At 36.7% G+C, this 16,218-nt stretch overlaps 1 protein-coding gene across 12 annotated transcripts in view; it reads left to right on the top strand.

The window, feature by feature from the left end:
* LOC106878170 (uncharacterized) overlaps window positions 1-16,218 on the top strand; it is a 482,992-nt gene that overhangs the window by 404,516 nt on the left and 62,258 nt on the right. For all 12 annotated transcript variants that reach the window (XM_089356171.1, XM_089356167.1, XM_089356166.1 and 9 more), the window contains exon 5: window positions 11,037-11,145. In XM_089356171.1, the coding sequence (XP_089212297.1) occupies window positions 11,037-11,145 (109 nt within the window). The remainder of the gene's footprint in view (window positions 1-11,036; window positions 11,146-16,218) is intronic.

The following is a 16,218-nucleotide window of genomic DNA, read 5'->3' as shown; positions in this document are numbered from 1 at the left end:
ATCTTTGCAATTTCGGCTGGTTATACTCGAGATTGCTCCAATCTGGCCAGTCCCAAAGAAAAACTAAGCTAAGAGCACGAGATTCCTTAGAAGAAAGCAGCGAATGTATACGAAAACAAGGACGGAAAAAAAAACGGAGAAATGGGACACAAGTACAAATGCAAATAAAGGACATTAACAACGGGAAATAAAGCCATTACGGCGTCTGTTATCTTCTCCTTGTTCCATTGGACTTCAGTCACACAGGGTGACGCCGTGAAGGGTTTAATCGAACAAACTATTTATTTTTTTTGGTCATGGCTGGTATTAATGTCATCAATCGCTTTTGCCGAACCACTGAGGTACAATAGCGCAAACAAACCAGCACCAGTTGTCAAGCGGTAGTGGGAGGACAGACACAAACACAAAGACACAAAGTCACAAATACACACACACACAATTACATGCGACTAAGTTCTTTCCGATTCCGTCTCCGAAATCCCCTCGCAAGGCTTAGTTACTCGCAGACACCTTTATAGATCCTTCACGTACATTATTCACTCTCATATAACTAACTTACAAAGTTTCTCAGATTAGAACTAAATCATACACATATACACGTTTCAGTAGTTAGACTGCGGCCATGCTGGGGCACCGCCTTGAAGAATTTTAGTAGAACGAATCGATGCCAGTTCTAATTTTATTTTTTAAGCGTGGTACTTCTAGCAGGCATTTTTTGCCGAACCGCTAAGTTACGGGGCCGTAAACACACCAATACCGGTTGTCAAGCTATGGTGTGGAAGAAACACAGACACATGCACACGCGCGCATATATGTGTGTGTGTGTGTGTCTCTATTTATGTATATACTAGCAGAGATACCCAGCGTTGCTCGGGATTAAAATGCCATGGTTTGTATAAATATATATATATATAAAAAATATATATATATATATATATATATATATTATAGTTGAAACAGGTGATACGGCAAAGTGCAGCACTGACGACAAAATATTTGGGAAAAGTGAAACAATATTATACTGCTGAAAAAATCGGAAGGGTCGTATATATATATATATATATATATATATATATATATATATATATATATATATATATATATATATATATATATATATATATATATATATATATATATATATATATATATATTATTTTGTTTAAAAGAGTTCCAACACTGTCTGTTTTTTATGTTTTATTTATATTCCTGCAGAACCAATGTGGGGTATAGAATATGGAATATACAATATATAATATAAAATAAAATTAAATTAAAATGGATGGCACCATGAAATAAAGTATTGAATGTAGATGAAACATTGAGTGTTCAATATAAAGGATCAAATATATAAATATAAATATAAATATATAAAGGCGACTCGAGTTTCAGGGCTATTTATATTTATATTTATATATTTGATCCTTTATATTGAACACTCAATATTTCATCTACATTCAATACTTTATTTCATGGTGCCATCCATTTTTATTTTATTTTATTTTATATTATATATTGTATATTCCATATTCTATACCCCACATTGGTTCTGCAGGAATATAAATAAAACATAAAAAACAGACAGTGTTGGAACTCTTTTAAACAAAATAATATATTCCTCTATACACAATCATACAAAAAAAACACCTTTTTTGTATTTATTTTTACTCGCATACATATATATATATATATATATATATATATATATATATATATATATACGACGTGCTTGCTACAGTTTCCGTATACCAAATTCATTCACAAGGTTTTGGTCGACCCGAGGCTATAGTAAAAGACACTTGGCTAAGGTACCACTCAGTGGGGCTGAACCCGGAACCAAGTTCTTACCACACAGCTACGCCTGCGCCTACAACATACATTTCCGTGCGCCACTTCATGCTCCGTCACGACTACAACTCAATCTCTAATCCATTGAATGATATATAGTCACTAAGTATAATCAATAATGCCACCATGTCGCCAATAGATTCCCCCCCCCCCGCCGCCGCCACCGCTGCATTCCTTATATTAAGCAATATTGTCCCCAGCGATTTTTACCCAGCCACACTTTCTATTAGTCACCAACTAACCGGCTATTGTATTGTCCCTTTTCCTCTTACTGTCATGTGACCCCTATCAGAAAATATCTTGACATCTCGAGACCAACACAGAAATCATTTATTTGATGGGTTAGCTGAGGTTAGTTGAAGTTTGCTTGCAAGCTGGCTGGCTGGCTGGCTGGTTGGTGAGTGGAATGGGTGGAAGGTGATCGGTTGGTGGGTTGGTGTCTTTGTGGTTTTTTTTTTGTTTTTTGCCTACTATTGTCATAGTTATTGTGCTTGCTCCTGTGTTGTTTTATCATCACTTTTATTATCTTCATTTTCAATTTTTATTACTTGTTACGATAGAAAACTTCGGAATGTGTGACCCCTTTACACCAATTAAAAAAAAGTATCATTATATATATATATATATATATATATATATATATATATATATATATATATATATATATATATATATATATATCATTGTATGTGAATGTGAGTGTGTCTGTTACATATATATATATATATATGTATGTATGTATGTATATATATTTACGGAGATGTACTTGCATAGCGAGTGACGTGATCTGAGATCGTGTGCTGGAACGAGAATAATTGCAGCGTGGAAAGTGTTTATAAGCCATTTAAAAACTACCAAAAACTGTTAGATTCACTTCAACATTTAAATTTAATTTGCCAGAATATGTTCGTCGCTTTGAGACCGCGACCTGATCACTGACAAAATTCCGTGCTATATATAAAAATATAAATATGTATATATATATATATATATATATATATATATATATATATATATATATATATATAGATTTAATCAAAAGATTAAATGTGGTACTTAAAATGTTTTAGGCACCAGAATTTGGTAGGGTAAAAACCAAAAACAAAATCAAGAGATTTGGTGAGTAAAATTTGAAGAAAAGCAACAAAAATGCATTAGGTTATAGCAGAACGTACGTCTCGTACAAACTTCATTTATTTATGTACTGCTATAACCTAATGCATTTTTGTTGGGTTTCTTCAAATTATATATATATATATATATATATATATATATATATATATATATATATATATATATATATATATATATATGTATATATAGTTCTAAAATGCAAAATCACCGACTGTATATATATATATACATACACATATATATATATATATATATATATATATATATATATATATATATATATATATATATATATATGTATGTATGTATGTATGTATGCATTCAAGTCCTATCGAAGTCAACTGAGCTTTTCCTCCTTTTTGGATCGATAAAACAAAGTGCCAGCTAAGTCCTGGGATATGTTATCGACTGCCCGCCTCCTTTCAAAATCGCTGGTCTTGTGCCTCAAATGGAAATCACAATCATTATTATTGTTGCTAGGGCGGCGAGCTGGCAGAACCGTTACGGACATCTCTTCTGTATCATTACGTTCTGCGTAGGCCAACTTTGCTCTTTATCCTTTCTGAGTCCATAAAATAAGTAACAGCTAAACACTGGGGGTCGATGTAATCGACTTAACCCGTCCCTACAATTAACCCTAAAATTGGTGGCCTTGTGCCAACATTTAAAACCGTCATTACTGATGTTGTTCTTCTTGTTGCTGCTGTTCATTGTTGTTCATGATTATATTATCTCTGCTGTTGTGGATAGTGGCACTTTTATATATAAAAATAAAAGCTTGCTTCCCAACCGCATCGTTCCAGGATCAGTCCCACTGCGTAGTATCTTGGGCGAGTGTCTTCTACTATAGCCTCGGGTCTACCAAAGCCTTGTGAGTGGATTTGGTAGACGGAAACTGAGAGAAGCCCGTTGTGTGTGTATATATATATATATATATATATATATATATATGGGTGTGTGTGTATATGCTTGTGTGTGTGTGTTTCTCGCCCCACCATCGCTTGACAACCGATGTTGGTGTGTTTATGTCTCCGTAAATTAGCAGTTTGGCAACAGAGACCGATAGAATAAGTACAAAGAATGAGTCCTGGGGTCGATTTGTTCGACTAAAGTCGGTGCTCCAGCATGGCCGCTGTCAAGTGACTGAAACAAATAAAAGAATAAAAAGAAAAGAATATATATATATACACACATATATATATGCATACATACATCTATATATATATATATATTTATACATATATTTTTATTTATTTATTTATTTATTTATGTGTTTCAACCAAGTGGCTGCGGTCATGCTGGTGCACCACCGTGATTTTCACGTTCCTCGCATGGCTCTTCTCCCCCACCTGACATGGTCCAATCAAGAGTTTTGATGGCACATCTGGTGTATAAGAGAATTTGACATAGCTGCCCTAAACTGCGTCTCATTACGAGCCATTGGTTCGTCTGGTACCGTGGAGAGGAAAGTGTCAAGTTTTGTCTTGAAGACCTCCGTATCCATGTCTGGCATGTCTCTCAAATGTTTTGGCAGGGCATTGAAGAGCTGAGGTCCTCTGAAACCGAGGCTGCTGCAGTATCTCGTTCTTATGTGAGATGCAGTGGACGGTACCTTTGGCACCATGCAGTGGCGCGTGCGGGCGTTCCTGTAGTACTTGATGCCAAAGTTTGGCACCAGTCCTTCCAGTATTTTCCATATGTATATTATTACATATCTCTCCCGCCTGCGCTCCAGGGAGTAGAGACCTAGTGCCTTCAGTCGCTCCCTGTAGTTCATCTGTTGGACTGTGGCGATCTTTTTTGTATAGTGCCGCTGAATTGCCTCGAGTTCTGCTGTCCGCTTAACACTGTGTGGTGACCACAACTGAGAGCAATAGTCTAGGCGGCTCAGAACAAATGTCTTCCACAGAGTCAACATGACTTTTTGATCCCTTGTACGGAATGTCCTCAGTATCCACCCTGCCAGTTGTCTGCACTTTGCTGTTAACTTGACAATGTGCATGTGAAATGATGCATCACTACACATGTTGATGCCCAGATCTCTTACTGTTTGTGGTTCTGGGATTGCAGTACCTCCAGGCGCTGTGTATGCCAGTTGGGAGGTGCTTGTGGTCTTGTAGCGCAGTACTTGAAAATTTTTTGCATTGAACTGCATATTATTTTGCTCTGCCCACTCATATATTGCATTTAGGTCATTCTGCAGGCTTACAATATCATCAGGATTCTTTATTGCCTGAGATATCTTTGTGTCATCAGCATAGCTAGTGACAGTGGCTCTCCGAGTGACCGTGGGCATGTCCAGAAGGGCCACTATGAACAGTAGTGGCCCCAGAACAGTTCCTTGTGGAACACCGCTCAATATTTGTGTTTCCCTAGATAGTTCTCCATTGGCTGCAACTGTCTGACTTCTACCATTCAGGAAGTCATGCAGCCACTCTCCTAATTTACCAGCTATGCCAAGGTTTCGCAGCTTGTGACACATCAAGCCATGATCAACTTTGTCAAAGGCTTTTGCAAAGTCGAGATATATCACATCAACATTTGAATGGTCAAGTAGCTGCTTCAGGACCCAGTCATAATGCTGCAAGAGCTGCGTGAGGCAGCTTCTACCTGGACGGAAACCATGCTGGGTCTCATTCAGCAAGTCATTTTCTTCTAGGAACGCAATCAATCTCCTTCTGACAATTCGTTCCATGACTTTGCTAATATGTGAAGTCAGAGAGATGGGCCTGTAGTTCCCAGCCTCTGCTCTGCTTCCACCTTTATGGATAGGACATATGGTGCCTTCCTTCAGCTTTTTGAGAAGTTTACCATTTGCAAGGAAACTCTGGAAGAGTATCCGTAGTGGTCCTGCTAGTTCTTGTTTACACGACTTTAAGAGGACAGCTGGGAAACCATCGGGGCCAGTTGCCGAATTTGAGCTCATTTCATTTATGGCAGCTATCACATATTCCTCTTCAATGTCGATGTAGGTAATGGATGCAGTCTTTTTCTGCTGAGTGCTATTGTCAAAGAAATCAGCTGGGTTCTTTATCTGCATGTGACTCAGAGGAGAAGTGAAGACACTCTTGAATTGTGTACTGAGCACTTCACTTATCCATGTGGGATCTGCAGTCAGTGAGCCATTAGGCAGGAATAGGGGTCCTATCTTATACTGTACCGTAGCAGTCTCCTTTGCAAATCTATAGAAAGCCTTGGGGTTTGTTTTTATGCTTTCTACTGCTCTCTTCTCCTTCTCTGCTCTCTCCTTTTCTTGGGAGAGTTTAATTTTGTTTTCTATTTCTAATAGTGTTAGTTTTAATTTAGCCCTTTTCTTATCCTCCAGTTCTCTATTTAACTGGTTTGAGACCTTTGTTCTGTGTCTCATAAGGATTTTCCTGTCTCTAGGAATTCTATTGGCATGTTTGCTGGTCTTTCTATATGGCACGTATTTGGTGCATATGTCTTGTATGGTTGACATAAAATGACTTAGTTTGAGGTCATTGTCTTGTATAGAAAGGCTGTCTTGCCAGTTTTGATTTCGAATCTCTCTGCGAATTGACTTCCAGTCCGCCTTGTGGAAATTCAGGTTGGATATTGCTTGAGTCCTCCTGGTGGGGTGGGTGTCAGTGGGTTGTCTAGGACCATACATAGTTAATTCTATAATGTTATGATCTGAGAGAGACGTGGGCGTTATTTTCACATTATGGATTAGGCTCACATTGTTTGTGAAGCAGAGATCTAAAATATTGCTTCCCCTGGTTGGTTGGAGTATCACTTGTTCCATGAACAGCATGTTGGATAGTTCTAGCAATGATTTTGCCTGGCTTTGTTCATGCAGTGACATCCCAGAGAGGATGTGACCTTCAGGCCATTTAACATTTGGGAGGTTAAAGTCGCCTAGGAAAAGTATATTGATGTGTTGGTCCAGATTTGTCAGGACCTCTTCTATGCGTCTGAGGCTGTCCTCAAATTTACCTTCCTGCTTTGCGGTATTTGGTGGACGGTATGTTGAGCATACAACTACATCAATTTGTTTTATGTGTACTATTAAAGTATCACATACAGAGTTTGAGTGTGATAGTAGTAGTAGGGGTGTGACATCTTCTCGGATGTACATTGCAACTCCCCCATGACTTCTATCCCTTCTGTCTGTTCGGAGTACGGCATACTCTGGTATATTTATCTCCGCATCTGCTATATTAGGTGTTAGATGCGTTTCGGTAAGCACCATGCATATTGCTTGATTGCATGTTACTAGGTCTTTCAAGTATAGGAACTTGTCTTTGCCGCCTGTTCGTAATAGGCCCCGGATATTCAGTAGGAATATGGGTGTGATATCTGTGCAGGGGTTCCTGGTGTTAGCGGTGGCCATCCCTGATCCATCATTTGTGGTGGTCTTGGACAATGGTTCGTGTGGCGTTGACTCTGTACCCTCTGCATCCACGTTAACTGTTGTACCATTTTCTGGGCCAAGCTTAAAAAAGCTTGCTGCTCAGCTACTGCAGTTCGTACAGCCTCTGCATATAGCCTTTTTGGGGGAGCAGAAGGAATATACGGACTTCTCTCTTTGTGAGTCCTGTTGGTATTCGGTGGATTATGTGTACGTAGATTTAAGCTTTCTGGTCTCCCTTTTCTGCGCTCCCGCTTATTTTGTTGTAAGTGGTTATCTACCTTGTTTAGCTGGTGGTGTTTGGGATGGGCAAATTTGCAGTTTTGTCCCTTTTCCCCATGCCAGCAGGTACCATTTAGGTAGAATTTACAGATCTGTTTCTTTTTCTTTTTCTCTGTGTGACGTGTTTGGGCTTGAAGCCTGTTTGTGTTTACCGTCTTCTTGTCTGTTCTCCTGTCTTTGTCGTTTGTGGTGCAGCGTTGACTGTATTCACCATGGTCATTGCATCCCTCATCAGTGGCTACAGCACTGGTGGCATCTGCCTTGTCTTGGTGATCCGTTTGGTCCTCCTGAGCCTGAGCACAGTGTGCAGGGTCTTCACTGTCCATTTTTGTGTCCGTGTCTCTCATAATGTCTTCTAGGAGGTCAAGGTGCGGTTTCACGAGCTCGTAGGAGCGAATGAGCTCCAGTTTCTTTCGATCAATTTGGGCCATTGACCTGTGGAAATTGTACCTATCCAGGCTTTCGGCTATTAGATCATTTGCTGGTGATCCTTTGGCCAGGTTCCATGCGTGTACAAGAAGACGAACTTCTTCCAGCTGCCAGTTTCGGCGCATCTTCATCTTCTTGTTGGCCTCAACTTGGCGCTGTACAAAGTCTCGTCCTCTGGTATCCATGGTGCACGATATTTGAGAGAGAGAGGTTATCTTAAAGAATATAGAAATAGTACTAGAAAGAAAGAAGAGTATAAAGAGGGGAGGGAGAAGGGAGAATACGAAGTAGAGCGAGTAGAGAGTGCGTACAGAGTACGAGATAGATAGATAGAGAGAGAGAGAGTGGATGTGATAGGAATAGAGATGTATGAGAGAGAGAGAGAGAAGATAACTCAAGAGAGAAACAAACAAAACGAGGCAAGACAAAATGAAAATGAAAAGAATAATGAAAATAATGAAAATATATACATATATATATATATATATACATACATATATATATATATGTATATATATATATATGTATGTATGTATATATGAGGGAGAGAAGATAACTCGAGAGAGAGAAACAAACAAGACAAAATGAAAATGAGAAGAAAAACGAAAAATGAAAAACGAGAAATATATATATCACGGAGAACAGAGAGAGAGGGTGAGAAACAGAGAAACTAAGAGAGAAAAGTGAGGGAGAGAAGATGGGATAAGAGTAGAATAGAGATTTTGATTAAGAGTGTTAAAACGAGGTGACTATAAGGGAAAATGAGTGAAAACTTTTAATACTTTAAATAAACTAAGAAGAACGATTTTATCGTAAATAAATTTTATCGTAAATAAACAAAAAACTATTCTGTGAGAGAAATTACAGCATGTTAACAAACAAACTTAGTATGTAAATAAACTAAGAAGAAACGATTTTATCGTAAATAAACAAAAACAAAACTATTCTGTGAGACAAATTACTGTATGTTAACAAACAAGTGAAATAAATTATTTTGTCGTAAATTGTTTTTGGAGAGAGAATAGAATATTAATAAAACTTAGAAATAAAGAATAAAACTTAGCTCAGATTTCTATCTGTATAACCTCTCACCACGTGCGTGGTTTCTTCGAAGATGGTTGTTCGCTTTGGTTCGCTCACATTAACGTGCGTTGTATATATACTATTTACTTTCTTTTTCAACGGTTATAATGCAGGACCGTCGTTAAACAAACAGGTACCGAGTTTTGTGTCGGTTTCAGCGAATATTTATCTTCGATATGGAAAGATACCTGTTGGTTGCTTCGAGAGACAGGGAAAAACACGTCTTAACACTACGAAACCGGAAGTATATGTATATGCATATATATACGCATATATATATATATATATATATATATATATATATATATATATATATATATATTAAAATGCAGAGATGCCTATAATAGGACATCTACTCGCTAGAAATAGCAGCAAAAGACTATATACCACAAAAATTAGGGATAATTTCGAAAGGAAATGAAAAATAAAAACTTTTACCAATCTATATTCTGTACCATGGTTTCAAGTCAATTTTAGTAAGATAAAGATTATATATCTTACTCTCGCTAGACCACTGGTGGTAAATAAAATTTCAAAAATTTTTTGCTACCCTATAATTTATTAATATATATATATATATATATATATATATATATATATATATATATATATACATATGCATATATATATATGCATACCTATATCTATCTATATATATGCATATATATATATATACATACACACATACATATATATGCATACATACATATATAAATACACACACATATATATATATATATATATATATATATATATATATATTTGACATTTGACGATTTTGTAAGAGCAGCACGGTGTATGTAAGGCGTGAATTATAGTTTTCTCCGCTTAATATCTGCTGCAAAGATGGTAACCAACGTAGCGCAAGAGCGAGTAATCAGCCATGCGATTTCCAGCCCATTCATATCACACTGCTAATGCCCTTTAAAACCACATAATTGTCAAATAATCTCAGTTAAGTTCCACTATGAAATAATAGTCAAAGTCATATATATATATATATATATATATATATATATACATATATATATATATATTTGTATGTATGTATGTATACAAACATACATACAGATACATACGGATATGTATAAATACATATATGTACGTAGGTATATATGCATATATGTGTGCGTGTGTGTGTAGAACTAAATGAGGTAAGAAAGAAGAAAAATAACTCATTGTGACCAATGCCATGGATTTGGTTAAGAAACACGAATAAAAGTATATTAAATGTCATGCAATATAAATTCTTGGCTTATTCAAATTATCCTTGCTAAAAGGGACGTTAAACAAACGCTTATCACAATTGCGACAGATTCCAAATGAGTAGGGGAGGTAATCTCAAAAATCAAGCTTTCTCCGTAGTTGACATGCCATTATGGAAAAGACAGGATTTTTGTGTTTTTTTTATGAAGATGAGGACTGCTGTAGCTACGTGTTTCTGCCTCAGTAGAGGCCCACAGCTCAGAAGTTATCTTACCTTCATTTCAAATGTGAGTACCCTGGACATTACTGCATCGTGCCCTAGGATTTCATGACCTATAAGTAACCGAGATTACAGAATTCTCTCTGAACTGGGTGGTACTCCGTCGCCAGGGTTACTCATTTACCACTGACTGGACTAAGGCAACGAGAAATAAAGCGTTTTAGTCAAGAACACAACACACCGCCCAGTCTGGAAATCAAAACCATGATCTTATGAACTTGAGTGCAACACTCTAACCACTGGGCCACATGTCTTCATATTTATTTGACTTAAACGTTGGAAAAGTGTAGAAGTTTCCCACGGTTAATAAATACGACCAAATAAGTTCCACATCCAAGACCAAAATTTACGAACTAACAGATCGGCAATGTAATATTTAAAAATTTTTTTTTTTTCTTTTAGGATCTTTTATGTTTCCCATGACTCTCAAGACTTGAAAATTTGGAGCTACATTGCAAGAGACGGTCCTACCAATGTCTTCAAGTGTAACGTATTCAAGGCATACAAAAAGGTAAACGAATTCTCTTTAGTACGATGATATTTATTTTTTCTCTCTTTGCTTCTGCGTTTCTCTTTCTGGCCATCTCTCTGTTTCACTGAACATACAAACAGACGCATAAACATATGCGCGCGCACACACACACACGTACACACACAGGGAAAAAAATTAAGATAAACACAAGTGCAAATTATCATTGTTTTCCTGATGAACCATTGCGGTTAGGTGTCCAAATGCATTTGGAACGTTCAATATTGAGCTCCAAATAATTGCAATGATGAAACGTACGTAAGAACTAATGACCTATCATAGTTTATCATAATTTTCCCCCGCTCTGTATATGATAACTAGTAACACTGCTATGTACAGTGGTATACTATCCACTATACTGGTAGCTGAGTTGGTTAATGATAATTTATGTGGAGCTCTAACTCAGACAGTAGTAGTCGTACATCTAACTACGCACAAGATATGTGTGTGTGTGTGTGTATATTGTGCGCGTATACATGTGTACATATATATACATGTATATGTATAGCTAAATCAGTGGCGTATTGGGATTGTTGTATTTGTTTGTGCTGCCACACCCAATGCCAACAAGTTTCAAGGAGGGTTATAACAAAAGTTTTCCATTAAGATTTGAGATTAAATTAATGAGTAAAGTTAATATTTATAATAAATTTGCCATTTTCGACGGGTGTGCAGCGCACACCTATCACACCCGGCATATACTCCCCTGGTCTATATACACACTAGATAGATAGATAGATAGATAGATAGATAGATAGATAGATAGATAGATAGATAGATAGATACTGAACAGTTTCATACTGATGAAACAATTTAAAAACGTACTCAATAGGTCGAATGGAATATAATCAATTTGAAAGTTAAAAAGAGAGAAAGAGCGCGTGTGTACGAGAAAGCTATTTTTCCATTCTCTATACATCACAGCTACTACTACTACTACTACTACTACTACTACTACCCCTGCCACCGCCACCACCTCTGTTACTATTACTACTACCATTTTTACTACCCCTGCCACCGCCACCACCTCTGTTACTATTACTACTACCATTTTTACTACCACTACCGCTATAAAAATCCGACTATCATGAGCGTCGCCATTTTGGTTATAACACTATTCACTTTATAACCAGCTTTAGACATGTGCATATGTTTGTATGTGTATTTGTTAGTGTATACACGTACACATTGCGTAAATTTATCTACTTACATGTGTGTGTGTGTACACATGTGTGTTTAAATACGTGTATATATGTGTGAGAGATAGAGTTTATATGTCTATACATTGTTTTCGAAACAATCAAACTGTCGTTCTTTAAAATTCAAAACAGAGGCCAATCTAGTTTACCCACTTTTTGAGATGAGTTAACTACAATAGCTGTGGTAACGTCACATATTGTTTTTATTTAATTAGCTTCCATAAAATATTTTTTCTGCAAAACGGACATAAAAAAGAAGCATTAAGCACAAACACACACGCAGAAAAAAATAAAAATACTCTTATACTATGTTTGAAAACCTAATTAAATCAAACCGGTTTCATTTAAGTAATATCAACAGAACTTTGGCTTGACATTATTTTACACTCGCTTTCCTTTCTGTCTCTTTCCTTCCCGCCCTCTCATTACCTTATCACGCACTTATTCTCCTAGTCAACGCCCCCCACTTTCTCTCCCAATCTATCCATCTATCTATCTATCTATATATATATATATATATATATATATATATCATCATCATCATCATCATCATCGTTTAACGTCCGCTTTCCATGCTAGCATGGGTTGGACGATTTGACTGAGGACTGGTGAAACCGGATGGCAACACCAGGCTCCAGTCTGATTTGGCAGAGTTTCTACAGCTGGATGCCCTTCCTAACGCCAACCACTCAGAGAGTGTAGTGGGTGCTTTTACGTGTCACCCGCACGAAAACGGCCACGCTCGAAATGGTGTCTTTTATGTGCCACCCGCACAAGCCAGTCCAGGGGCACTGGCAACGATCTCGCTCGAAAATCCTACAGGAGCCAGTCAGGCGGTACTGGCAACGGCCACGCTCAAAATGGTGCATCTCATGTGCCACCCGCACAAGAACCAGTCCAGGGGCACTGGCAACGATCTTACTTGGCTTGCCGGGTCTTCTCACGCACAGCCCATTTCCAAAGGTCTCGGTCCGTAGTCATCGCCTCGGTGAGGCCCAATGTACGAAGGTCTTGCCTCACCACCTCAGCCCAGGTCTTCCTGGGCCTACCTCTTCCACGGGTTCCCTCAACTGTTAGGGTGTGGCACTTTTTCACGCAGCTATCCTCCTCCATTCTCACCACATGTCCATACCAGCGCAATCGTCTCTCTTGCACGCCACAACTGATATATATATATATATATAATATATATATATATATATATATATATATATATATATATATATATATATATATATATATATATATATATATATATAGATATATAGATATATACATATATATATATATATATATATATATATATATATATATATATATATATATATATACATACATACATATATATATATGTATATATAATATTAAATATATAATTTTTTATATATATATATATGTGTGTATGTGTGTATATATATGTACGTATATATATACATGTATATATATATATGTATATATATATATCAGTCTTGATCTATCTATTTATCTGTCTGTCTATCTATCTCTTTACCTATCTGTCTCACTATTTCTCTTCTCATTCTCCTCGCAGTATTTCCATCATCCTTTCTCTTCTCAAGCCAAATATCATTGTTGGCGACGGTGCTGGTGACGGCAGTGGTGGTGGTGGTGCTGGTGACAGTGATCGTAGCCGTTGTCATCGTTGTAGAGGTGATGGTGGTCGCTGTCGTGGTTGTGGCGGTATTGGGGAGTATGGTGTCTTTGTAATTGTAATTGTTATTGTCATTGTATATTGGGACTGCAGCAGGAGACAATAGTAACGACATGGTCGTGCTGTTCAACAATATGTAATTACAAAATACAATAATTTGATTCGTTAATCTTCAGTTTGCGGGATAAACTTAAAACGGAGGCATTTGTGAAACAGGAGACAGTTTATCTAATTTATATATTCATCAGCCATTGTTTGGGCAAGAGAGTGGTTGGGGGGTAACTGTGGAAAGAATGAAAAGAAATAGAAGATGTAAAAGAAAATGTGGGGAGAGTGAGCAAGTGTGAAAGAGTGCTGTGACAAGTAGAGAATTGTGTTGCAAAGGAAGAATGGAATTAGGTATGAAGATTGAAAAATAAAGACAGAAAGAAATATGTTGGCGGAATAAGGATTAGAACTTCAGAGGAAATGTGGCAGTTAACGCGAAGAGAAAGGTACGATGTTTCCAGCTACAAGTCATTCGTCAAGAAGAGATGGTTATGTACGTTGTGGTCGTAATAGAGGCTTAGTAGTAGATACGTTTGTTGAATGAAGTTTTGAGTTGAGAACTACGGTGGATTGTACATCTTGGATTATTTGTCAACGGCAAGCCAACTTTCACAGGTTTTCTTCGATTTTACATTAAATATTCTAGTGGTCGTTTGGTCGTTGTGTGCAAAGAATTTTCTTGCCACATCTTGCTTGCTCATACGTTATTTGTATTTTTCTATTTTGTTTAAAAACAAAACTGTTTTTTTCTCGGACTGACAGCTAAAATATTGTTTTAAGATCGGTTTTATACATGCTTATATATCCGTGAATTTGTTTGTATGTATGTATGCGTGCATATATGTCTGAATGTACATTTAAATATATATACCACGAATTCTCTAAGTATAGTGATATTAATAATCGGTTGTTAGAACTTATTATACTTAATGCTTCAGAGTAAAAGAGCAAACCACCAAGTGAATATTTAAACGCTTTCCGCAACTTACATTTCATTGAAAAGGCTCCAAGGAAACTATATGACGTTGCAGAAGTGATTAGCTCTGACTGCAAGGCTCTTATAACAGAAAGAACTGCAAGCTAATAAAAGTTTTTACAAAACTAGCGTTCTTTTAATTACGATATACATACATACATACATACATACATACATACATATATATATATATGTGTGTGTGTGTGTGTGTGTGTGTGTGTGCGTATCCCCCTTGACACCCATTACCTCCCTTGGTTCACTCTCTAAACCTTTTCTTATTTTTCAAACAGCCAAGATGGCGAAACTCCTTCATCATGCGAATTAATCACTATACAATGCCCCTTGAAAAGCTAATTTAAATAGCGAAAACCGGTTGGATTTTACAAGACTCATATAATATGTATATATTTATACAAAAAAATATTAAACTATGTGAAACGAAGGCATTTATATTCATCTTTCTTTACATATTTTCAACTCATAATTTTACTACGTGCTGTTTCCTGAATCTCCAGTATTTTAGCTCCTTATATTTATATATATATATATATATATATATATATATATATATATATATATATATATATATATATATATATATATATATATATTTATATATATATATATATATATATATGTATGTATATTACTATGAAGCATTGTGTAGAATATATTGTATAAAAGATCGTGTGTAAAGCCAAAACAATGCGAAGTAAATGCAAGGTAAATCACAAGAAAACAAATATATGAATTAATGTAGACTTACCTTGTATTCAATATTTCGGGGTTATGACCCCATTTTCAAGAAATTGATGAATATTGCCAATGTGCGTGTGTGGAGTCGACATGCGCAGAAGGGTGTTGCTATAGCAACCAGCTAGCTTCCTGTAACTCCCTTCTATTATTGATGTTGGGTTTCTTTTGGTGTATGAGGATAGCCTCAGAGATTCTAAGGTTGCACATCAAGGCAACACTGTTGAACAGGGGCAACCTTAGAATCTCTGAGGCTAGGCTATCCTCATACACCAAAATAAACCCAAGATCAATAATAGAAGGGAGTTACAGGAAGCTAGCTGGCTGCTATAGCAACATCCTTCTGCTCACGTTCACTCCACACACGCTCACACACACGCACATCGGTAACATTCGTCAATTTCTTGAAC

Source organism: Octopus bimaculoides, chromosome 8 (assembly GCF_046866305.1).
Source record: "Octopus bimaculoides isolate indiv1 chromosome 8, ASM4686630v1, whole genome shotgun sequence".
Lineage (NCBI taxonomy): Eukaryota > Metazoa > Mollusca > Cephalopoda > Octopoda > Octopodidae > Octopus > Octopus bimaculoides.
This window is presented reverse-complemented; position numbering and strand designations above follow the sequence as displayed.